Source organism: Heterodontus francisci, chromosome 1 (assembly GCF_036365525.1).
Source record: "Heterodontus francisci isolate sHetFra1 chromosome 1, sHetFra1.hap1, whole genome shotgun sequence".
Taxonomy (NCBI): Eukaryota; Metazoa; Chordata; class Chondrichthyes; order Heterodontiformes; family Heterodontidae; genus Heterodontus; species Heterodontus francisci.
In genome coordinates this window covers 75,980,531-76,007,416 of record NC_090371.1, presented here as the reverse complement: position 1 = coordinate 76,007,416, position 26,886 = coordinate 75,980,531, and the positions used below count along the sequence as shown (strand labels likewise).

The 26,886-nt window shown below is 41.6% G+C and overlaps 1 protein-coding gene across 5 annotated transcripts in view; it reads right to left on the bottom strand.

Annotated features, from left to right (window-relative positions):
* Positions 1-26,886, bottom strand: part of LOC137370072 (talin-1) — a 302,720-nt gene that overhangs the window by 155,823 nt on the left and 120,011 nt on the right. For all 5 annotated transcript variants that reach the window (XM_068032178.1, XM_068032203.1, XM_068032212.1 and 2 more), the window contains 7 exons: positions 19,907-20,064; positions 17,734-17,831; positions 16,895-17,024; positions 6,438-6,590; positions 5,482-5,624; positions 3,410-3,537; positions 1,252-1,312 (listed from right to left, as the gene is read on the bottom strand). In XM_068032178.1, the coding sequence (XP_067888279.1) occupies positions 1,252-1,312; positions 3,410-3,537; positions 5,482-5,624; positions 6,438-6,590; positions 16,895-17,024; positions 17,734-17,831; positions 19,907-20,036 (843 nt within the window). In that variant the 5' untranslated portion in view covers positions 20,037-20,064. The remainder of the gene's footprint in view (positions 1-1,251; positions 1,313-3,409; positions 3,538-5,481; positions 5,625-6,437; positions 6,591-16,894; positions 17,025-17,733; positions 17,832-19,906; positions 20,065-26,886) is intronic.

Genomic DNA, 26,886 nt, shown 5'->3' with positions numbered 1-26,886 from the left:
TAGAAGCTTCGGGAATTCTATCGCTTGCTGAGTGCAAGTTTAGGGTACACATTATGAAAATAGTAATCATCTTTGTAAGATTACAAATACCCAGAGTACACCTCAATAACTCATAGCACATGACAACCAAACAGAAAAGGATCTTTCAACTACAAGCAGATGTCGCTTTTATCTGCTTAAAATGGTTTAAAACAGAAAACAGTTTAAAAAATGATTAGTGAACAAAATGCAAGATTTCATTGCTTTAGGGCAGACCAAAAGCACTTTCACACATACTGAATAACTAGTTTCAACACATACCTACTACATAACCAAAACTAAGTCTAACATCACACAAATTTAGGGCAGCACAGTGGCTAGCACCGTAGCCTCACAGCTCCAGCGACCCGGATTCAGTTAGAGTCATAAAGAGATAGAGCACTGAAACAGGCCCTTCGGCCCACCAAGTCTGTTCTGACCATCAACCACCCATTTATACTAATCCTACATTAATCCCATATCCCCTGCCACATCCCCACCTTTCTCCTACCACCTACCTACACTAGGGGCAATTTACAATGGCCAAATTACCCATCAACCTGCAAGTCTTTGGCAGTGGGAGGAAACAGAAGCACCCGGCAGAAACCCACGCGGTCACAGGGAGAACTTGCAAACTCCGCACAGGCAGTACCCAGAACCGAACCCGGGTCGCTGGAGCTGTGAGGCTGCGGTGCTAACCACTGCGTCTCCCACGTTCTGGGTACTGCCTGTGTGGAGTTTGCAAGTTCTCACTCTGACCGCGTAGATTTCCTCCGGGTGCTCTGGTTTCCTCCCACATGCCAAAGACCTGCGGGTTGATAGGTAAAATGGCTATTGTAAAAAAATTGCCCCTAGTGTAGGTAGGTGGTAGGAGAATTGAGGAAAGGTGGTGATGTGAGAGAGAAAAATGGGATTAATATAGGATCAGTATAAATGAGTGGTTGATGGTTGGCACGGACTCGGTGGGCCGAAGGGCCTGTTTCACTGCTGTATCTCTCTGTGACTCTGATTAAATATGAAATTCATATTGAAAAGTCCCAGTTTTGAACTGAATGGCTTGGGCCAAATTAGAAACTTAACCTCTTAACATATTTACCTGATAAAGTTAGTCTCCCAAGAGTAAGCAACCCTCTAAGGACACAGTCACTCACTTTTAACTATAGCGTGAAACAATATTGATGGTATTTTAACACTTGAAATAAAAGCACAAGTTTCTTATTTTGTAACACCTACCATGAATATTCGCTTCTCTCCTTTCTGTTTGATGTACTCTTTAGGTAGGAATTCTTTTAAGCTATGAAATTAAACAAAGCCAGCATTAAAATGATAGGTAATGATTTACTTTTTCAAAAATGTTAAAACCGACAATTCTCAAATTCTATGTAAATTCATTTAGCACGACAATATATATAACCTATTAAACTACATCTGTACGCTTAAATAAGCCAATTACATTATGAACAGGTTCAAATATAAGGAAACAAAATTCACATTTAGTGTATTTATAGCTGATATATGCCTAAAATCAAAGCCAGGCATTTAATCTGATGACAGATTAAAAACCTCCATGGCATAGATCAAGGCGGCAAAGAAAGATATTGACTTCATTTTCCTACAATCAATCCAATGCATATGTCCAACTACACTCAGGAGAAAGTGTCATACGTTCCCTGGCAAAATGCAATAACTACTTGAGATGCACAACAGGTTTGTCAACAATAAATACAAAGTCCTCAATTTATTTCCAATCTCAAAATATTACAATTTGCATTAATCATTTTTTTTAATTTATTTTTATTTATTTAGAGATACAGCACTGAAACAGGCCCTTCTGCCCACCGAGTCTGTGCCGACCAACAACCACCCACTTATACTAACCCTACAGTAAGCCTATATTCCCTATCACCTCCCTACACTCAGAGCAATTTACAACGGCCAATTTACCTATCACCTGCAAGTCTTTGGATGTGGGAGGAAACCGGAGCACCCGGCGAAAACCCACACACACAGGGAGAACTTGCAAACTCTGCACAGGCATTACCCAGAATCGAACCCGGGTCCCTGGAGCTGTCAGGCTGCGGTGCTAACCACTGCGCCACTGTGCCGTGCAGTATTTTGAAATTTGTTGATTTTGAAGAACGAAACTGGGAAACATGCATAATGTGACCAACGCAACCCTATGTTATATCAGAACAAAGCAATCAGCAAGAATAAATAAAAGGTGCAAAATAAACTGATGCACTACGAAATATTATTTTGCCGCACAAAGTTTTATGCAACCTGCACCTCTGAGTTGCTTTTTAAGACTGCCACAAATGATCTAAAAACATGACTCAAGTTTGAGGCAAGGATAATTAATTACTACAACATATTTGCCAGTGGTCACAAAATGCACAGTTACCACATCAATCAAATGTCTAATCAAAGGAAGCAAGTTGCAGAAGTATTTTTCCCTTTTAGTTTCCATCCTGAAATCAGCGATTCTTGGGATGGGTGCCGATTTTATCACCCACGTGATCATTCCTTACATAAACCTGTCTCTAGGCAAAAATAACAGATGGCACCAATGGATCAATGAACAAATTTAAAAGTGAGGGGATAAAGACAGCACTTCTGATCTTGCAGGAAGAATGGCAAAATGAGTCACGGAAATGAATATGGGAATATGCATTAAAAGGAAAAGCAGAGGGGCATAGAGTTACCTGTAAAAACATGGTTAAAGATAAGAAAAGTATTCCAATACTACAATAGTCACAGAAATGATGAGAGCTGTAAGAGGCAAATAGACTTGAAACTTAGGAGGAATAATAAATAGAAAACATTCTGAGCAACATGCCCTTCCCAAAAAGGGATATAAACTAGATAAAAATCAATTACTGAAATAAATGAGATGGAAGTCTTAAAAGGTTAAAAGGGCTCAAACAACTAATTCCCAGGGATAAATGGTGTTTATCACTGTACTGAGAAATATTTGGAATAGATTTGTGTTGCATTAACAATTATGAACGAGTTACTGGACACCAAGAGGCTACGAGTAGATTGCAAATAGGCTGTGTGCAATATTCAAAAATGGTAAGTGACAGTTTATTCCCATTAGACATATTTCAAAGCTAAAAAAATAAGTATTAGAAGTAGAGTAAACTTGAGGGTTACCTAAAATAATGTTGCTGATAATAGAGTAATTAATCATCCAGATTGACAAAGGGCAAGTGAAGTTTTAATATTCTAAATGCTGCTGCTGGAAAGTAAATGGCAAGTGCATGTTTCATTTCAGTGTTCAAATACTGCTGCATGAACTGAACACTAAAGTTACACTTGGAGTCATTACTTATACTTGTTTTAATAGCTCAAATGAAGCTAAAATCAGCTTTGACAAAGGGTATCTACTTACTCTAAAAAGCCAGGTTTATGCTTCTGCTCATTGTGCGGTCCAAATTGGATCTGACATTGGTATCCTGCAAATTCAGAGGCTTTGTCGAAGGATACTGGATGCGAACCATTCAGAATATCATCTCTCGCCTGATGTAGAAGCAGAGAAAAAAGTTAAAAAGTGGCACAACCACCATCTCAGCATCAGTAGCTGATTCTGAATTACACAGCAGAATCTTCAAAACCAACTCTCGATTTAAAATGTATTTTCATTTATAATATTTATGACAATATAAACAATATGTTAATGGTGTGTTGCAAGACAAAGAATTAGTACAGATAGTGTGTTAATGGACTGAAAACTGAACAGCCACAAGTGCAAACATGAAAAAATGTTGGTAGGCAAACTGAACAAGCCAAGATAAAATAAAATAAAAACAAATTAAAAAAAAACTAAAAATAAAAGTAAAATGGGGGACCCGTCATGCCTTGAAATTATTGAACTCAATGTTCAGTCCGGCAGGCTCTTGTGTGCCTAATCGGTAAATGAGATGCTGTTCCTTGAGCTTGCATTGATGTCCACTGGAACACTGTAGCAATCCCAGGACAGAGATGTGAGCATGAGAGCAGGGGGAGTGCTGAAATGGCAAGAAACCGGAAGCTCGGGGTCCTGCTTGCAGACTGAGCGGAGGTGTTCCGCAAAGCGGTCACCTAACCTGCGTTTGGTCTCCCCAATATAGAGGAGACCACATTGTGCGCAGCGAGTACAGTATACTACATTGAAAGAAGTACAAGTAAATCACTGCTTCACCTGAAAGGAGTGTTTGGGGCTTGGGGATAGTGAGAAGAGGGGAGGTAAATGGGCAGGTATTACACCTCCTGTGATTGTAGGGGAAGGTGCCGTGGGAAGGGAATGAGGTGGTGGGGGTAATGGAGGAGTAGACCAGGGTGCCACGGAGGGAACGATCCCTTCGGAATGCTGACAGGGGAAGGGAGGGGAAGATGCGTTTGGTAGTGGCATCACGCTGGATGTGGCAGAAATGGCAGAGGATATTCCTTTTGATATGGAAGCTGATGGGGTGGAAAGTGAGGACAAGGGGAACCCTGCCGCGGTTTTGGGAGGGAGGGGACGGAGTGATGGTTGAGGTGCGGGAAATGGGCCGGACATGGTTGACGGCCCTGTCAACCACAGTGGCGGGGGGAATCCTCGGTTGAGGAAAAAGCAAGACATATCAGAAACACTGTCATGGAAGGTAGCATCATCAGAGCAGATGCGTTGGAGACGGAGAAACTGGGAGAATGGAATGGAGTCCTTACAGGAGGCAGGATGTGAAGAAGTGTAGTCGAGGTAGTTGTGGGAGTCAGTGAGCTTATAATGGATACTAGTAGATAGCCTATCTCCAGAAATGGAGACAGAGAGGTCGAGGAAGGGAACTGTCAGAGATGGACCATGTAAAGGTGAGAGAAGGGTGGAAATTAGAAGCAAAGTTGATAAAGTTATCCAGTTCCGGGCAGGAGCAGGAAATGGCACCCATAGAGTCATCAATGTACCGGAAAAACAGTTGGGGGAGGGGGCCTGAGTAGGACTGGAACAAGGAATGTTCGACATATCCCACAAAAAGGCATAACTAGGACCCATGCGGGTACCCATAGCAACACCTTTTACTTGAAGGAAGTGAGTGGAGTTGAAGGAGAAATTGTTCAATGTAAGAATAAGTTCAGCCAGGCAGAGGAGGGTGATGGTGGTTGGGGACTGGTTGGGCCTCTGTTCAAGGAAGAAGCGAAGAGCCCTCAAACCATCCTGGTGGGGGATGGAGGTGTGGAGAGATTGGACGTCCAAAGTGAAGAGGCGGCAGTTGGGGCCAGGAAACTGGAAACTGTCAAAATGACGTAGGGCATCAGAAGAGTCACGGATGTAGATGGGAAGAGACTGGACCTTGTAATTCGACTGAATTAGACAACAATCCATGATCTTTGTTGAATGGCGGAGCAGGCCCAAAGGGCCGAATGGCCTACCCCCGCTCCTATTTTCTATGAAACTTAACTGGACTGAAAGAATAAATGTGTTGTTCAGTCTTTTAGAAGCGTACAAACCTGAACATAGAGCAAGTTCAATTGCACTGGATCTCTTGAATCAACATTTTGATCTGAATAGAAGAATTTTCGCCTGAGAAGCAAGGTTTCATTTTCATCGACACCCTGTTCACGAAGTGTTCTACCGTGGTCTAACCAGTTCACTGAAGGAGACAAAAATAATATAGTGTCAAGGACACCTGCATCTTAAGGAGATTAGACATCACCTTTTTATTTTAAAACTATCCCTCCCAACTTTCTAACCTCTTCACCAGAAGTTACTAACTCTACTGGTGTCAGCTCTGTGGGTGCAAACCACCCACTTTTAACTCACCCAAGTGACTATTCTTTATATACAAGGCAACAGTATGCCACATCATTCAATCATGTGCAACTGCAGCATAGCCACATTCCATCTTTACCAAACAGCCACAAATGCACAAAGAAATTGGGAACCAGGAACATGGTGGTTTTTCTCCCCCCAGGAGCACCCTATAAATACCCCTTTTGCTACTCTGGCCGGGATCCACTAACTTAGTACAGAATGAACCTGGAGACACTGCGGTTCTGTATAGCCGAGTTCCATACCAAGCAGCGTATTTATCAACTCGTTCATTCGAAGACGCAATGTTAAACTATAACAAAATTGCAAGATTAGAAGTGCTTCAAAACTAACGATTGTTTTCCCTCAAAACAAACTGTGTAAACTTCCTATCCAAGGGTTTCATGCAATACTACCTCTCACAATACATCACTCCTTGTTTGCGGAATGGATCTCAAACATTGACTATGTTAAAAACATAGCCAAAAGCATGGTTTCATATCTGAGCTGTCTTTTCATTGTGTATACATTACATATTATGGCAAAATATATATTTTTATGACTAATACAACAATGCATAAGCTATTAGAACATTACACAAATATTTTAAAAGACGATTATGATGCAGTTTTTTGATTTTAAAAAAATCACTCACAATCATCATCAGTGTGAAGTTTTTGCTTGAGCTTTTCCATTTTCTTATCATCTCTTAGTAGGGTTTTGTCTTTTTTCAGTGTCCCTGTCATTTCTTCTTTCTTTTCTTCATCAATTTCATGTACAAGCGAATATTCATCATGATTTGTGATTCCTATTAAAAAATCCATTCAATATTTTGTTTTATTTATCATGCAGAAAAGGAATGATAAGGTAGAACAACTAGATTGGAAGAGGGCTAATTTCAATACAATTAGAAGGGATCTAGCCAGAATAAAATGGAACCAAACATTGCCAGAAAAAGCTGTAACAGAACAATGGGTTATTGTTAAGGAAGAGATGCTTCAAGTACAGGCTAGGTACATTCCAACAAGGGTGAAAGGTAGGGGAACCAAAAATATGGCTCCTCAGATGATGAGGGAGATAGAGATTATGATGAAACAATAAAGTGTATGATGCATGTCAGGTGAATTCTTCAAGTGAGAACCAGGCCAAATAAAGTAAGTTGAGAGGGGAGGTGAAGAGGAAAATAAGATGGCTAATAGAGAATGAGAATAGAATTGCAGACAAAACAAAAGGGAACCCAAAATTTTTCTACCAGCATGTAAATAGTAAGCAGGTCGTAAGAGTTGGAGTGGGGCCTATTAGGGCTTAGAGGCATAGTGCAAGGCTAGAATACTTAATGGCGTACTTTGCATCAGTGTTCACTAAGGAAGAGGAATCTGACAAAATATCAGTAGAAGCTGAGAGTGTAGAGGCAATGGATAGGGTAAAAATTGAGAAGGAGGATGTAATGAAAAGGCTGTCTGTGCTTAGGTTAGATAAGTCACCTGGTCTGAATGGCTTGCATCCCAGATTGCTAAAGGAAGTGGAGATAGCAGAAGGGCTTACCATAACCTTCCAACCTTCCCTGGATATGAGGGAGGTGTGAGAAGGATTGGAGAGTGGCAAATGTAGCATCTTATTCAAGAAAGGCTGTAAGGATAGTCAAGCAATTACTGACATCTGTGGTGGGTAAAGATTTAGAAACAATAATCAGGGGGGGAAAAAAAAAAAATCAACAGACACTTGGAGAGTTTTGAGTCAATTAAGGATACATAGCATGGATCTGTAAAAGGCTTGACTAATCTAACTGAATTTTATGAAGTAACAGAAAAGGTTGAAGAAAGATATATGGTGGATGTTGTCTATATGGATTTTAAGCAAGCATTTGATAAAGTACCACATAAAAGGCTGGTTAACCAAATTGAGGCTCATGGAGTCAATGTCCAATTGGATAAAAAAAATTGGCTTATGGACAGAAAACAGTCGCGGTAACTGGTTGCTTTTCAGACTGGAGGATGAAAGACAGCGGTGTTTCCCCAAGGGTCAGTGCCAAGACCACTGCTTTTTTTGCTATATATATAAATGACGGATCAAAATTTGTCAATGATACAAAACGTGAAGGAGTGGCAAACAGTGAGGATAAGACGAACCACCTGCAACAGGACAGATAGGCTAGCAGAAAGGAGACAAGTGACAGATGGAATTTAATACAGACAAGTGAGAGATGATGCATTTTAGTAGAAGGGATAGGGTGAGGCAATAGAGATTCAATGGCATAGTTCTAAAGAGTGCGCAGGAGGTGCATGTGCATAGATCTTTGAAGATGGCAGGACATATTGAAAGAATGGTCATCAAAGCATATGGGATCTTGGGCTTCATAAATAGAGGCATTGAGTACAAAAGCAGGGAAATTATGCTGAACCTTTATAGAACTCTGGTTAGGCCCCAACTAGAGTATTACGCCCAGCTCTGGTCACCACACTTTAGAAAGAATGTGAGGGTCCTTGAGATGGTGTAGTGGAGATTTACCAGAATGGTTCCAGGGATGAGGGAATTTTAGTTACAAGGTTAGGTTGGAGAAGCTGGGTTTGTTCTCCCTGGAGCAAAGGAGATTGAGGAGAGATTTAATAGAGGTGTACAAGATTATGACAGACTTGGATAAGTTAGACAAGGATAAACTGTTCCCATTAACTGATGGTACAAGGACTAGGGGAACAAGATTGAAAGTTTTGGGCTAGAGATGTAAGGGAATGTGAGGAAGAACTTTTCTTTTTATACACAGTGGCAATGACCTGGAACTCGCTGTCCACGAGGGTGGTGGAAGTGGAGACAATCAATGATTTCAAAAGGAAATTGGATGGGCGCTTGACAGAAATAAACTTGCAGGGCTGCAGGGATCAAGTGGGAGAGTGGGACTGACTGGATTACTCCGCGGAGAGCCAGCATGAATCAATGGACCAAATGGCCTCCTCCTATGCCGTAGATGACTCCATCTGCCATGTTAAATGAAAAAAGACAACTTCCAATCCCAAAAATAGATTTAGCTGGTCATATCTCCATAAATGCCATCATAAGACATGAACCATAATGGCTCAATAAAATCCAATTTAATCTCCAAGTAACATCTTTGTTTCTAGGATAGAACTGTTTTGTGCTTTAATTGCATGGGAATTTATGCACATACACCTATTCAGTTCGGGTACCGATGAGGGAGAGGGTTCCTCTGGAGAATGCATCGAGAATCATGATCGGAATGTCATGGCTGACTCAGCTGTGCTGGGATGGCGAAAAAGGGACAAGAGGGCAATAGTGGTAGGGGATTCTACGGTTAGAGGAACAGATAGGCGTTTCTGTGGTCGCAGACGTGATTCCAGGATGATATGTTGCCTCCCTGGTGCAAGGGTCTTGGATATCACTGAGCGGTTACAAAGTATTCTGGAGGGTGAGGGTGCACAGTCGGAGGTCATGGTCCACGTTGGTACCAATGACATAGGTAGAAAGAGGGATGAGGTCCTGCAAAAAGAATTTAGGGAGGTAGGCAGCAGATTAAAAAGTAGCACCTCAAAGGTTGTAAACTCTGGGTTTCTTCCGGTGCCACGTGCTAGTGAGTATATGAATAGGAGGTTAGAGCAGATGAATGCATGGTTGCGGAGATGGTGCAAGAGGGAGGGTTTTAGATTCTTGGATCAACCCGTCCATCTTATACAGATCCCACCTTCACCAGAAACAGGCCCAGTATCCTTGCTGGGAGGTTTGCTAGTGCTGTTACAATAGCCAATTTACCTATCAACCCACAAGTCTTTGGCATGTGGGAGGAAACCGGAGCACCCGGAGGAAACCCACGCGGTCACAGGGAGAACTTGCAAACTCCGCACAGGCAGTACCCAGAACCGAACCCAGGTCGCTGGAGCTGTGAGGCTGCGGTGCTAGCCACTGTACCACTGTGCTGCCCGTGATGTACCACCAAATATAAATGTGAAGCTAAGTCAGTCTGGAGGACAGAGTAAAGGTAGACCTGTTAAGGCTCAGGCAAATAATGCAAGGCTGGATTATATCTATTTTAATGCAAGGTGTCTTACTAGTAAGGCAGATGAATTGAGAGCGTTGATTAACACATGGGAATATGATATTATTGCTGAGACATGGTTGAGGGAAGGGGAAGACTGGCAGCTGAATATCCCAATCTTCAGACGTAATAGGGGAGGAGGTAAAAGAGGAGGTGGCATTGCACTGTTGATTAAAGAGACGATTACTGCAGTAAGGAGGGACGATATCTTAGAAGGTTCCTCTAATGAGGCCATATGGGTAGAACTTAAAAACAAAAAGGGGCCTATTACTTAGCTGGAAGTGTACTACAGTCCAAACAGTCAGGCAGTGGTAGAGCAGCAGATATGTAGGCAAATCTCAGAGAGGTGCAATAATAACAGGGTAACAATAGTAGGGAATTTCAACTTCCCCTATATTAGAGGGGATGGTAATAGTGCAAAAAGGTTAAAGGGGGCGAAATTCTTCAAGTGCATTCAGGAGAGCTTTTTGAGCCAGCACGCAAAGAGTCCTACAAGAGGGCGGGTGGCACTGGACTTAATCCTAGGGAATGAAGCCGGGCAAGTGGTAGAAGTGTCACTGGGGGAGCATTTCAGGGTTAGTGACCATATTCTAAGATTTAAGGTTGTTATGGAAAAGGACATAGAGAGACCGGAAATAAGAGTACTGAATTGGGGGAAGGCAGATTTCAGTATAAAACAGGATCTGGCCAAAGTGAACTGGGAGCAGCTTCTTACAGGAAAGGCTACATCAGACCAGTGGGAGTCATTTAGAAGGGAAATTGAGAGGGTTCAGGTGCAGCATGTTCCTGTAAAGGTGAAGAGTAGGACCAACAGGTAAAGGGAACCCTGGATGTCAAGGGATATAGAGGATTGGATCAGGAAAAAAAAAGGAGGCATACGGCAGATTCAGAGTGCTGAAAACAGTAGAGGCCCTGGAGGAGTATAGAAAGTGTAGGGGAGTACTTAAAAAAGTAATTAGGAGAGCGAAGAGGGGGCATGAAAAATCACTGGCAGACAAGATAAAGGAAAATCCCAAAGCTTTTTATAAGTATGCTAGGGGCAAGAGGATAACTAGGGAAAAAGTGGGGCTATTAGGGATCAAAGAGGCAATCGGTGTGTGTGGAGCTGGAGGACATAGGTGAAGTTTTGAACAATTACTTTTAATCTGCGTTCACTATGGAGAGGGATGATGTAGGTATAGAGATCAGGGAGGGGGATTGAGATATACATGATCAAATTAGCATTGAAAAGGAGGAAGTATTAGCTGTTTTAGCAGGCTTAAAGTGGATAAATCCCCAGGCCCAGATGAGATGTATCCCAGGCTATGTGAGGCAAGGGAGGAGTTAGCGGGGGCCTCTGACACAAATTTTCAAATCCTCTCTGGCCACAGGAGGGGTACCAGAGGATTGGAGGACAGTGAATGTGATACCATTAATCAAGAAGGGTAGCAGGGATAAACCAGGTAATTACAGGCCAGTGAGTCCAACATCAGTGATAGGGAAACTATTGGAAAAAATTCTGAGAGACAGGATTAATCTCCACTTGGAGAGGCAGGGATTAATCAGGGATAGTCAGCATGGCTTTGTCAGGGGGAGATCATGTCTAACAAATTTGATTGAATTTTTTGAGGTGACTAGAGGTGTAGATGAGGGTAGTGCAGTTGATGTGGTCTATATGGACTTCAGTAAGGCTTTTGATAAGGTCCCGCATGGAAGATTGGTTAAGAAAGTAAATGTCCATGGAACCAGGGTAATTTAGCAAATTGGATCCAAAATTGGCTTAGTGGAAGGAGGCAGACGGTGATGGTAGAGGGTTGTTTTTGCAATTGGAAGCCTGTAACCAGCGGTGTAGCGCAGGGATCGGTGCTGGGACCCTTACTGTTTGCAGTCTACATTAATGATTTAGACGTGAACATAGGAGGTATGATCAGTAAGTTCGCAGATGACACGAAACTCGGTTGTGTTGTGAATAGTGAGGAGGAAAGCCTTAGACTGCACGACGATATAGATGGGCTGGTGAGATGGGCGGAGCAGTGGAAAATGGAGTTTAATCCTGAGAAGTGTGAGGTAATAGACATTGGGAGGACTAACAAGGCAAGGGAATATACAAAGAATGGTAGGACCCTAGGGAGTACAGAGGGTCAGAGAGACCTTGGGGTACTCGTCCATTGATCACTGAAGGCAGATGGGATGTTTGCTTGTATTGGCCGAGGCATAGAGTACAAGAGCTGGGAGGTTATGATGGAGCTGTATAAAATGCTAGTTAGGCCACAGCTGGAGTACTGTGTAGTTCTGGTCACCACACTATAGGAAGGATGTGATTGCACGGGAGAGGGTGCAGAGGAGATTCACCAGGATGTTGCCTGGGCTGGAGCATTTCAGCTATGAAGAGAGAGTGGATAGGCTGGGGTTGCTTTCCTTGGAGCGAAGGCGGCCGAGGGGGGACCTGATTGAGGTATACAAAATTATGAGGGGTATTGATAGGAAGAAACCTTTTCCTTTAGCGGAGGGGTCAATAACTAGGGGGCATAGATTTAAGGTAATGGGCAGGAGGTTTAGAGGGGAGTCAAGGAAGACTTTTTTCACCCAGAGGGTGGTTGGAATCTGGAACACACTGCCTGAAGGGGTGGTAGAGGCAGGAACACTCACAACATTCAAGTAGTATTTGGATGAACACTTGAAATGCCATAGCATACAAGGCTACGGGCCAAGTGCGGGGAAATGGGATTAGTTAGGATGAGTGCTTGATGGTCGGCGCAGGTGCATTGGGCCAAAGGGCCTGTTTCTGCTCTGTAAAACTCTATGACTCTGACACCTCGTTTACTATAATTTGCTTCAGACACACTGGAAGCCAACACTCAGACCACAAACTGGGGTAATGAACCATAGAAGATATTGAATTCCATAACTTTGCTCCAATGCAAGTGCACACACTGCCATATCAACCACAAGAATGTCATGAGGATCTTAAGAAATATAGCAAACATTATTAATAATGAGGGAGGGAGGGAAAGCTGAATACAATTTTTTGGCCACTATGTAGCAAGTCCAACAAGAGAGGGCGCAGTTTTAGACTTGGTTTTAGGAAATGAAGATGGGCAGGTGGAAGGATTGGCAGTGGGAGAGCATTCTGGTGGCAGAGATCATAATTCAGTCAGTTTTAATATAATTATGGAAAAGAACAAGGACAGAAGAGGAGTTAGAGTTCTCAACTGGGGCAAGGCCAATTTTACTAAGCCGAGGAGTGATTTAGCGAAAGTGGACTGGAAACAGCTACCTAAAGGTAAATCAGTGTCAGAGCAGTGGGAGGCATTCAAAAGGGGAGATTCAAGGGGTTCAGAGTAAACAAGTTACCAGGGATGAGAAGGAGTTTACAGGGTAAGATAAGGCAGAAAAGGAAAGCTTATGTCCAACACCAAGAACTCAATATTAAAGAAAGCAGAGAGGAGTGTAGAAAGTGGAAGGATGAAATCGAAAAGGAAATTAGGAAAGCTAAGAGAGGGCATGAAATAATATCGGCAAACAAAACCGAGGTGAACCTAAAGACGTTTTGTCAATACATTAAGAGTAAGAGGATAACTAAGGAAATAGTGGGGCCCGTAAAAAAAACAAAAAGGTAACCTATGTGTAGGGGCGGAAGATGCTGATATTGTTCTGAATGAATACTTTGCGTATGTCTTCACAAAAGAGAGAGATAATACAGATATTGTTGTAAAGGAAGAGGGGTGTGAAGTATTGGATGTGATAAACACAAGGAGAGAGGATGTTTTAATGGGATTAGCATCCTTGAAAGTAGATAAATCACTAGGGCCGGATGAAATGTACCCCAGGCTGTTAAAAGAAGCAAGAAAGTAAATAGCAGAGGGTCTGACCATCATTTTCCAGTCCGCGGTGGATACCGGTGTGGTGCCGGAGGATTAGAGGACTGCCAACGTTATACCTTTGTTTAAAAAGGGAGCGAGGGATAGATCAAAAAATTACAGGCCAGTCAGTCTAACCCCAGTGGTGGGCAAATACTGGACTCAAATCTGAGAGACAGGATAAACTGTCACTTAGAAGGGCACAGATTAATCAAGGATAGTCAGCATGGGTTTGCTAAGGGAAAATCTTGTCTGACCAACTTGATTGAATTTTTTTGAAGAAGTAACAAGGAAGATAGATGTGGGTAGTGCAGTTGATGTGGTCTACATGGTTTGAGCAAGGCTTCTAACAAGGTCCCACATGGCAGACTGGTTAAAAAAATAAAATCTTGTGGGGTCCAGGGAAATGTAGCAAGGTGGATACAAAATTGGCTCAGTGGCAGGAAATAAAGGGTAATTGTTGACGGGTGTTTTTGCGACTGGATGGCTGTTTCCAGTTCCGCAGGGCGCAGTGGTTAGCACCGCAGCCTCACAGCTCCAGTGACCCGTGTTCAATTCTGGATACTGCCTGTGTGGAGTTTGCAAGTTCTCCCTGTGTCTGCGTGGGTTTCCTCCGGGTGCTCCGGTTTCCTCCCACATGCCAAAGACTTGCAGGTTGATAGGTAAATTGGCCATTATAAATTGCCCCTAGTATAGGTAGGTGGTAGGGAAATATAGGGACAGGTGGGGATGTGGTAGGAATATGGAATATGGAATTAGTGTAGGATTAGTGTAAATGGGTGGTTGATGGTCAGCACAGACTCGGTGGGCCGAAGGGCCTGTTTCAGTGCTGTATCTCTAAAAAAAAAAAAGTACTGGGTCCCTGCTTTTTGTGGTGTACATTAACGATTTGGATGTAAATGTAGAGGCATGATCAAAAAGTGTGCAAACACAAGGATTAGCTGTGTGATAGACAGCAAAGAGGATAGCTGTAGGAAGATATTGATGGTCTGGTCAGATTGGCAGAAACGTGGCAAACAGAATTCAACCTAGAGAAATGTGAGCTGATGCATTTGGGGAGGTCAAACAAGGCAAAGGAATACACAATTAATGGGAAAATACTGAGGTGTAGAGGAAGTGGGGGACCTTGGAGTGAATGTTCACAGATCCCTGAAGGTAGCAGGATAGGTCAATAAGGTGATTAAGGTGGCATATGGAATCCTTTCCTTTATTAGCCAAGATATAGAATATAAGAGCAGGGAGGTTATGCTGGAACTGTATAACTCATTGGTTAGGCCACAACTTGAGTACTGTGTGCAGTTCTGGTCACCTCATTACAGAAAGGATGCAATTGCACTAGAGAGGGTACAGAGGAGATTTACAAGGATGTTGCCAGGACTGGAAAATGCAGCTATAAGGAAAGATTGGATAGGCTTGGTTGTTCTCCTTGGAACAGAGAAAGCTGATTGAGATGCACAAAATTGTGAGGGGCCTGGATACAGTGGATGGGAAGGGCCTATTTACCTTAGCACAGAGGTCAATGACTAAGGGGGCATAGATTTAAAGTGATTGGTAGAAAGATTAGAGTGGATATAAGGAAAGATTTTTTTTCACCCAGATGGTGGTACGGGTCTGGAACCCACTGCCTGAAAGGGTAGTAGAGGCAGACGTCCTCAACTCATTTAAAAGGTATCTGGATATACACCTCAAGTGCCATAACCTGCAGGGCTACGGACCAAATGCTGGAAGATGGGATTAGACTGGGTGGCTCGTTTTTTGGTCAGCACAGACACAATGGGCCAAGTAGCCTTTTTCTGTGCTATAAACTTTCTAAAATTACAAAGCAAATTTGGCTACACACTATCATGTTGAATACAGCATCAGTTAGTTACAGCACAGTGGCGCAGTAGTTAGCACCGCAGCCTCACAGCTCCAGCCACCCGGGTTCAATTCTGGGTTCTGCCTATGTGGAGTTTGCAAATTCTCCCTGTGTCTGCGTGGGTTTCCTCCGGGTGCTCCGGTTTCCTCCCACAGCCAAAAGACTTGCAGGTTGATAGGTTAATTGGCCATTATAAATTGCCCCTAGTATAGGTAGGTGGTAGGGGAATATAGGGACTGGTGAGGATGTGGTAGGAATATGGGATTAGTGTAGGATTAGTATAAATGGGTGGTTAATGGTCGGCACAGACTCGGTGGGCCGAAGGACCTGTTTCAGTGCTGTATCTCTAAATCACAAATCTAAATCAAAATCAAATATAATGAGTTGGGTCTCTGTGTACATATCATATTAGTGAGATCTACCATCTGCTCACAAACACATGACTGCAGTTGAAGAAATTATTGTGCAGAGTGAGCAGGTAAACCTTGGAGTGCCATTCTTAAGGTATTTAGATTGTGCTATGGAAACTAACAGATGGATATTTTGGGGAGATATTTCTTCCCCCGCCTCAGATTAGCTAGCAGGATGTTGATTAAAAGACTGTAGTGGTGAGTTATTAGAAGTGAGCCCAGATGCAAACCTATTGCTTCATGCAGGTGATGGACTGCTACATCATGAGATGCACCTTCTTAATGGAAGAATCATGGTTCATTCTAGACTATGCAGACAGTCCCTATAAGGTATATAAAAATGTATAGCATGTCTTGGATGACTGCCAAGCCAAGTCCCTTCTAGCTTCTATAGAAACACATATGGATGGTTGGTGGTGAAAAGACTAGACAATGCACAGTAGTCCATCGCCCATCCAACATTCAAGGTCTAGAACATCTGCTGGATATATATTTGGCATTTCATTTTAGCTGCTTCTCCTGAGACTGAGCACATTCTCATCTTTCCCATAGTCTCTGCCATAAGACACCTTGAGGCTGAACAAACAGAGCATAAAAATGCAGCAAAGGGAACTATAGCAGATGGATCGGGAAGAAGCACTAAGAGTGTGGAGACATAGCTTTAAGAAATAGATTTATTAGAGTTTGCTGATCATGGTTGGATGGAGTTTGAGGGATAGGTCTTACTCGCCAAGCTGTAAGTTCACAAAAGAGAAGAATCTTGTTCATGTGAAGTTAATGGCATAGCTCTGAGATCCTTTGCCATGCAAGGTCTTGAATCCAGTAGGGCTAGGCATTTTAGAAAAGACAGGAATTTTAGAAGTTCACTTCCATCAGATTAGGGTGGCAAGGAGAGGAGGGGTCAGTAGGAGAGTCAGAGGAAGAGGAGAGAGAAAGGTTATAATGGGATTTTAATCTCACCAATTCTGGCACAGATTGTCATCAGCATGTCGCTCACTATTTTTGAGTCATCCACCATAACTGTTTTGATACTTCCATCCAACATTCTGATCTTTAGAGGCCTTTGCTTCCTCTTGTACTCCAGAGTGTCCTGGGATTAAAACAAAAGGAGAAGTGATTTGCAACTCAGCACTGAGACCACACCACAACCCCCTGCCCAGTGACTGATAAGAGTATTATTTGTTATATTTTGGTCTGTTCAAAGCATTCTTCAAAAGACTGGATGTTGTAGCAGTATACTAAAGCTGAAACAATCTCTAAATCAAAGGGTATGGTATAGGTTAATGGCCATATTAACCTTCAGGCATTAACTGCAGCACCATAGAGAGATCAGGTGCCATCTCATGCAGAAATAAAAATGCCAGTCTCAGGGCCGCTCACGTCATTGGATACAAAATAAAACTGAGCTTTGGCAATGGAACAAAACTTTAAAATCTTCCAATCTCACCTCCCAGCCAGGTATTATTTGTCGCATTTATATTAAAACAATTTACAAAATGTGATAGTTACCAAAGGTGACTGAGCAGCAGGAGCAATGTAAACAGAACCCATATGTATGATGATACCAAGCAAGCAATTACAGCATTTTGTTAATCATGTATGAATTTAAAATTAAACAGTTAATTTACAGTGTACCAATAAAGGGAAAAGGGTAATAGGATATTTATGGGGGGCCAGCAGGAGAGTGGAGTTAAGGTCACAATCAGATCAGCCATGATCTTGTTGAATGGTGGAGTCGGCTCAAGGGTCTGCTCTTGCTTCTATTTCTTATGATTTTAACAGCAAAATAGTAAACTTACCCCATTCCGCAACATGTAGTAGTCTAAGGCTTTGCCAGACTCCAACCAGATCCCTTTCTTTGGGTCCTCATCAGACAGAAATAATCCATAATCATTGGCTGCAAGACAATGCAAAATTACATTTCAAAAATGATGAACTCCATTTTCTGAGCACGAGATCAATCAAGCACCTGGGAACAATTACGGGTACAGTAGCATAATGGTCATCTTACTGGACGGTTAATCCAGAGGCCTCAATTAATAAGCTGGAGAAGGGAGTTCAAATCCCATGACCGTTCATGAATTTGAATTTAGTTAATTTAATAAAATCTGGAATAAAAAGTTGGTACCAGTAATGGTGACCATGAAGTTATCGGATTGTCTCAAAAATCCAACTTGGCTCACCAACTCCTTAAGGGAAGGAAATCTGCCACCCTTACCTGGTCTGGCCTACATGTGACTCTAGACTCTCAGCAATATGGGTGACTTTTAATTGCCGTTTTTTTTTCAAACGACGACAAAAAAGACATAATGAAACCAGACTGAATGCCCAGCATACCTGCACCACATGGACTGCAGTAGTTGAAAAAGTAGCTCACCATCTTCTCAAGGGGTTTAGGGGATGGACAATAAATGGTACCCTTGCCAGCGACACCCACATCCCATGAATAAAAAAGTTAAAAATTACTAAGCTTTTGTTAAATTTTAAAGCAGTACAGGATCTGGTTTAATGCAGAAAGACATCGAAAGTACAAAACCACCATAAAAAACATTAAGTGACTTGGTCAAGTTATTGACATTTTTAAGTAGCAACAGAGTTGAAGCCACACAATATTGTTGTGGTGAACCCTGGGACAACTGCATTCTAACTCACCGTGCTTCCCATTTGGCACCTCTCGCACCCGGCCAAAACTATTTTTGCTCAGCTCGCCAGTGATCCAATGTTTGCTACTCTATCTCAACTTTATCTTTATTTTTAAACTTGGCTGTAAACTATTTGAAACAAAATCTGATCAAACATTCCTTTCAAAAACTACTGAATGCTTACCAAGACTTCAGTTAGGATCCTTGTAATTGGTACCCAGAAACTGTTTACACAAATTTCCATCTTTATTACTAGCTAAGACGGAACATAAATAGCTTGCTCCAAGTCTCTAACAACAATACTCTATCCTGCTGCCATGAGATGCAAGACTTGGATCGAGTGCAACTGGGCCTCTTATTTCCTCCCTCTGTGGTGAAAGTGGATAGCACAGCACCCCACTGTATCAGAAAAACCGAGATCAGGAACTTGTCACTTGGCAGAAGGCACAAACCTACCTCCCGGTGTTTTGTGGAACAGTGTATAGCAAATCAGCAAGTTCTACTATCGCACCATGTTATTTTTTAAACATACGCTCTTCTCTTTAGACTATAATACATTGGATAAATGGCTCTTCTCCCATGCCTAATCTTGTTGCTCAGTAGATCTACTTCACTGAGTTTTACACTGAGAGAAGGCTGAAATGAAATCAATAGACTTTGAAAAAAAAAATTACAATCAGGCATCATATTTAATTTAATTTCTTTTCATCAGTTTCATGATAAAACTACTGCAACTCTTTTCACTTCATGTATTTGTTTAAGATCTTTTAATAAGCAAATTTCTCAATTAAGCATTCTCCCAGGTAGCTAAACCCATTACAACCATGATTTATCATGTTGTAAAACCTATCCTCACCCCAAGAGACAAAGTGAAAGGAACGCATTCAACTGTAATAATGTTTCAGATAAAGAGAGAGTCAATGTCACAGATTTTAAACGCCAAGTCGGATATTAATAACTGTGTTACTGAATCTCTCTTTATACATTTATTGATAGCCAAGCTCAGGACACAAATATTTTCTGCATCATTTTGTCAGATATAAGTGGTTGCTTAAAGAAGAAATAAAATGTATTTAGATTTCTCCCGCAAGCAATAATTTAAAAGAAGTTCCTCCCTCCAATCTCCAGCTATTCACAATACCTAGCCATGCTATACCTCAGCCCTTCCTTAATTTTAACTATAAATGATTGCTAAGTAGGGTTGCCAGATTTTTAATTATCCATCAGTAAAATTTTGAAGGAGGTTTTGGTGTAGAGGTGATCTTGGCAACATTTGAGTGTCCTGAATGGTAGTGTCAACTGCCCAGTAGAGGAAGGTTCTGTAACTTACGCTGTCCCATCTGTGCTTCAGGAACCCGATCACGAATCATTCGACAGGCATCGTACACCATTGTCGAGGGTTCAAACTGCATTGTTTTGACAGCATTTCCAACGCCAATCTTCAATGATAAGACAACCATTCTGCCTTCTTTCACTGAACAAGTTTAACTGAAAAAAAAATGTATACAATTGTAGTAGCTGTATTTTTTTAACCCACAGAATACAGAATTCATCAGTAAAATGTGTTCCTCATCTCACAAATTTTAAGTCTGTGCACTGGTTGAAATGGGACACAGATTAAAGAATTTCAAGTAATCAAAGTGGCTTAGAGTTCTGTTTTCTACAGATGGAAATCATCCTATGAACAAATGTAAAACAAGATGCTTTTACCCTCAAGTAATATGTTGTACAATACCCTTAGCAGCAATATTAGGACTTTTTGAAGTCTCAATGAAAAAGATCTCCAGTTAGATCGCCACTATGCTAGATCCACTGCCTAGCGTACTGAATGGGGCTCAATAAACATAGAATTTTAAATTTCATATATTCTCATTTCTGTGAAATAAACAGCAGGATATCTACAAAAAGGCCTATTTTTCATCACTAGAGATTGTTGCATAAATGGATTTTCATTAAACTGCCAGATCATCCAAAATATTCATAAGATAACCTGTCACTTCAGTTTCATATATTGCATGCTTTGAAACTGCTAAACCGAAGTACCAGGACATAAACATTTCTGCTATATCATGAACTTGATGTTACTGGTGTGGAACGTTATGGTCACAGAGCTGGGAACCTCCTACACAGTCAGTTCACAACATTCTCAAAGCACAGAACACAAGAGCTGAAGGTATTTTCCATCAGAAAATGTAAGTGTCTTTTGCTTCAGACTTCAGAATTTTCAGTAACTACCGTTCATTGTCCTGTCACAGCACAGGATTTTGGTTTTGTATTCCTCCCCCCACCCCGCACTAAAATTATTAGTTTCAGGTGTCCATGATGAAGACCCTGTATTATGATACAATTGCAGCATTGTAACTTGCAAACATCCCAGCAATTCATGTAAGTGAATCAAAAATGAGCAGAGTCAAACACAGATGTGCTAAATTAAGCTACAAAGATTTCAGATCAGCTGACCCACACTGAACAGAACATAAGAAATAGGAGCAGACCATACAGCCTGTCCACCCAATCAACATGATCATGACATATCTTCGCCTTCAACTCCACTTTCCTGCCCGCTCCCCATATTCCTTGATTCCTTGAGACACTGCTACTAACAAAAATAGTCTCATGCATTATTTACAGTCTAAAACAAAGTTACTTACTGCTGAAACAAAATATTCACAAAACAATTCTGGTTATAGTTACACGCAGTGATATCTATTTACTGTGGTGAAATGATCACATCAAAAATCTGTTGCTGGCCGTTGCAAGAAAGTCTGCGAAAACAATTGTTTTTATAAATTAACATATGCTCTACCACTATCCCCTCAAGTCATCTGTACCATTCATGGTAGTAAAGGAATGTCTATTTGAGGATCAGGCTAGTAGGAGGTTATTTATTTTTAACCAAACTGTTTTTGTGGTTACAACATAGACATAAATAATCTCAGTTAAACAGGAAAGGTTACTCTGATCAAAAATTTCTATGTTGCAGAACAAAATGTACAGAATGATAATTACGATCTTTAACATTCCATGACATTTGATATTCTTCACACTTAGTTACCATAGGTTCCATTGTTCACAGTACGTTAACAGTTAAGTGAATAAAAATATACTGGAAGGATATCTTAATTTATGGTAATTGCAGATCACATGAAAAGGATTGAGATGATTCTCTGCATACTGTACAGAACTTAGTATGAAACACATGTAAGGGAAGTGGTTTCTGTGCAGCAGTAATCTGGAGAATTCATCTGCTGAAAGACAATTAAAGACATATTGACAACGTCACATCATTGAATACAGCAAAGCACTTTGTACAGCAATTAATGTATTTTTGATAGAAAGATGAACACTCACTACTACAGTTCAAATCCTTTACTGCAAAGATGTCCAAACTTGTGGAGCTGGGGATCAGATACGCATATCAAAAGCAGTGAGTGGGCAACATGGTTTCATGAAAACCTAAATCCCAACACACACAAAAGTCAAATAAATCGGCAAACACAAAAATTGTTAGTTTGTCCATATGCAAAAAGTCCAAATGCCATTCCTGATACACAAAGACCAAACTAAAGCCATAAAAGTAAGATCCCAACATAGAAGAATTGCAAGGTGCAAAACAAGAAAGAATTTAATCCTTCTTCCCTATCCTCCCCACTGCTCTCCCAACCCCCCTCTCCTCCTCTCTCCCCCGCACCCCACCCCCCAGCTTGAAAACTGGAAAGCTTTATTAGCTTAGTGTCTTTGAGGTGCTGCAGGCAACAGAACTGTTCATTGTCTTCCCTTCTCATATTAAACACACAAAGCCAATTTCAAAAATGGTTAGTTTCAGTTTCCAATTAAATTAACTGCAGCTGAAACGGTCTTTGTGCGCTTAATGAGAAGTGGAGGCCAGATAACAGTTACCCAGAGGCCAGATTTGGTCCACAGAATAATGTTGGCCATTGCTATGTTACAATTCATAATAAATCTAATATTAATAAAAAGTTTTGCAGTATATAAACACACTGCCTTGCAAGTTACATTAACTTCCTTTAAGGTTTCTGAAGTGGCTAGGTTAGTTATTCTTAATGGTATGTTGGCCTTCATAGCGAGAGGATTCGAGTATGGGAGCAGGAATGTCTTGCTGCAATTATACAGGGCCTTGGTGAGACCACACCTGGAATATTGCGTGCAGTTTTGGTCTCCTTATCTGAGGCAGGATGTTCTTGCTATAGAGGGAGTGCAGCGAAGGTTTACCAGACTGATTCCTGGGATGGCGGGTCTGACGTATGAGGAGAGATCGAGTCAGTTCGGCTTATATTCGCTGGAGTTCAGAAGAGTGAGGGGGGATTTCATAGAAACCTATAAAATTATAACAGGACTTGACAGGGTAGGTGCAGGAAGGATGTTGCTGATGGTGGGGGTGTCCAGAACCAGGGGTCATAGTCTAAGGATATGGGGTAAACCTTTCAGGACTGAGATGAGGAGAAATTTCTTCACCCTGAGAGTGGTGAACCTGTGGAGTTCGCTACCACAGAAAGCAGTTGAGGCCAAAACATTGTATGTTTTCAAGAAGGAGTTAGATATAGCTCTTGGGTCTAATGGGATCAAAGGGTATGGGGCGAAAGCAGGAACAGGTTACTGAGTTGGATGATCAGCCATGATCATAATGAATGGCGGAGCAGGCTCTAAGGGCCGAAAGGCCTACTCCTGTTCCTATTTTCTATGTTTCTACCTCCCTATTCATTTTTCCGCACTTGAGTCCTGCCAGGTTGGCCTTCAAAATAGGTGATGCTGTTGCTCACTTACTTATAAAGTCCCAGACATATTTTTAAGTTACAGGTCAGTTCTCCTAAGCTCCACCTACCTAGAGCTACTAAAATGCTGGCTCCCTCTTTCCCTTCCTCTTCCAGTCACAGCTAATTTCTTTGGTTGAGAATTCCCGTTAGTACAGATATCCTTTTGAGAGGTACACTGTGCCCCTTCTTCATGAATGATAGGGTTCCAAACCCGGAGATCGAACTCAACTTTTGTTGGATCTAGTAACAGCAACAGGGGTTGGTAGTGAAGGCAACATTGGTGATAGCAGGGAATACGCAACCAAACTCCCCTAATCACAAACCAAGTCCAACATTTCTTCCAAAGGCTCAGGGTGCAACCAGGTAGGAGAGAAATTCTTGGAAATGATAACCTAAAATATACTTTGCTTTAACCTCACTGTGCAGTAAACTCAATTGTCTATCCTCCTTGAATGGCCTTCACCTCATCACTGTCACCCTATCCCATAGTAACTGTACACCCGCCCCTCAACCAGAGCACTTGTACTTTTCCTTCCTTTGGCCACTTCCCAGCTTCCATTCCACATTGACAAAGTGTCTGCGAAAGCCACCAATGCTGTGCTTTAGTTAATGTCACCCTACAACTCTCTCGCTCCTTGACTTCTGGGTCAGTCATCATTAGGAAGAATTTGACAGCTGAGTGTTAGTTCTGGGGGTATGACAATACTTCTGAGATGGTACCTGGGAAGTACCAGTCTGTCAGCAATGGGATCTGCAGCACTAAGTGCAAGCATTCAGAGGAAGGGGTTTCGGGGGTTCTGGTAGCACTGTGGAGGGAATTCTGTGGTCTGGTGGTACTGAGGACTTACAATCAGCAAATACAGAATGACACAAACTTAACAGCCTTCACCTTGGATCAGGTATGAAAGTGTAGGAAAAAGGTCAGATGTGAGTTGGAACATGTCAAGAGTGGAACAGGTCAGGTTTGAACAAGAACAAGCCATGGTGAGTAAAGTCAGGATCATGGCCACATTTCTGGGAGGGAGGTTGTATGGGGGGGGGGGGTGGTTGCGGGATGGTCAGTGAGGAAGAAGGAAGAGAACACAATAGCTTGGAAGGGCTCAGCTACATCGACAAATCAAAATGCATGTGTTTGGGGGTGGCGGGGGGATTGGCTGTCTCGATTAGGCATAATCCAGGCACTATGGGAAGGAAGGAGCAAATATCATAGTAACTGATACAAAAGCAATTAGAACTTCCATCAAGATTAAGGCAATTTTGTGTTGAATTTACCCAACGTTTTACTGTGTTATATAATAGCGTGTGCACCAATAGCAAAAAAAACGGTCAGACAAACTTTTTAAAAAGTTAAAAAATAGTTTGAGCAACTGAATTTACTTAACTGATTTAGGTATTCTATTATGGGCTTCAACACACTACAAATGTGACATTAGCCCAAACTAATTCCACTTCAGGTCGTAACAACTAGCATACGCAAGAGACTTCTTAATTACAAACCCTCCTACAAAACTGAACTCAGCATTCAATTTTCCCCTATAGCACATTTACAATTGTACAGGTACTGCATCAAGTAACAGCCCGTAAATGCTGGAAATGAAGATATTTGGTTTGGAGATGAATGATGCTTACGTCACAAAAATGTCAAATGAACAGCCAGAAGCTGTAATGATGAATTACTGAACTCCTTTTGGAAGGCCCAAATTTCAAATACAAATCGCAACTAAGAATTTCAATATGCCAATTCTGCAGAGGCAATGATACAAAAGCAAAGTACTGTGAATGCTGGGAATCTGGAATAAAAACAAAGTGCTGGAAATACTCAACAGGTCTGGCAGCATCTGTGGAGAGAGAAATAGAATTAAGGTTTCAGGTTGGTCACAGCTGAATGTTTCCAGGATTTGCCTTTTTTTTTTTATTACTAAGACACTGATTTGGTTGGACAGTCAAAGTAGGTATAGAAACTCCAATCCAAAATTCGGCACTTCCACAGATGCTCCTACCTCACTCAGTAAAGCTTGTACCCAAATTTTACCCCCATCAAACTTAACCACTGCGCAGCTACAGGGATGTAGCGGAGGTGGAGGTGGGGGGAGATATATGAGAGAGACAGAGAGAGAGAGAGAGAGTGAAAGCAAGCAAACAAGTATCGTGCTTATATTTTATTTTTATTAACCAATTGCCAAATATTTTCCTGACGGTCTCCGAGCAACAAGCTGTACAGGACTGTCAACTGAATAAGGGAGTAGAAGTAGTGAAAGGCTGTTTCAGACATTCTTTCTATTGCCTTCCAGCTCAGAAAACCATACACAGCATAAAAAATATGAAGCTTTCCGAGTCAGCAGGAAAAGTCAGATTCATGCATAAATTGCTCTTTGAATGTACTATTTCAATAGCAAATATCCAAACACACATTCTTTTTCCAAAACAATAACTTACTTTCTACATTAAATGGGGACCAGATTCAGTAATTCACAAGAGTAGTCTGTTCCATTTCAGGACAGGAAACTCCCATCACTATACAAGATTGACAGCCACTGAGGCAAAGCCAATGTTCTGTCTTGGCTGTTACAGCTAAACAAAGAAATATAGAACCTAAATATATGTTATATTATTGGTCCAATGTGCTACGGCATGAGGCACTAAGACACCAATATTTGCACGCTATACAGTTAACTTGCTGAGTAGGTTTCATAAAAATGTCCTGGAGGCCATTGTGTCAAATAGATTTGACATTGTAATGAGTTTAAACTCCAAACAGCAAGAGCGATGGCGGGTGCATGAGTGAGGCCCACTTTACTTCAATCCAGTCAGGTTCCCATTATGGATTTATACCACAAGCTTAATGTTGATGCCAAGTGGAAATCCCTTAATACAGATGCTAAATTTGCTGTATGAATGCATTCTCAAGCAGGGGCTGCAGCAGGGCACCAGAGAAAACACTTATTCAAAAAAAAAAGAGAAAGGAAAACGATAACTATACAAATCATTACTATGAATTTTCTGTGAAACTGAAAAAGTGTAACTGTACCTCGTGTCATATTTTAGGTCCCACTCTGTAGACTTGAGCACAAAATGTAGAGCGACACTATCGTGGAGTACCGAAGGAATACTACATAGTCAGCAGTGCTGACTTTCAGATGAGATTTTAAAAACCGAGGCCCCACCTGCTCTCTCAGATGGATGCAAAAGATCCAATGGCATTATTTGGAAGAGTTCTCCCTGATGCTCTGGCCAATATTTCTCCCTAAACCAACATCACAAACAGAATATCTGGTCATCATCCTACTGCTGTTTGTGGTACTTTGTGGTGTGCAAACTGGCTGCTGCGTTTTCTATGCTAGAAAAGTAATTCCACTTCAAAAGTATTACATTGGCTGTAAAGCTGTTTGGGACACGGAAGTTGTGACAGTTGTTATATAAATGCAAGTCTTCCTTTACACCACCAGTAACCAAATGGCTTTTTGAATATAGTACTTCAGCAGCATACATCTACAATATTGGCTTCTTACAAGGCAGTTCATCATTTGCAGTTATC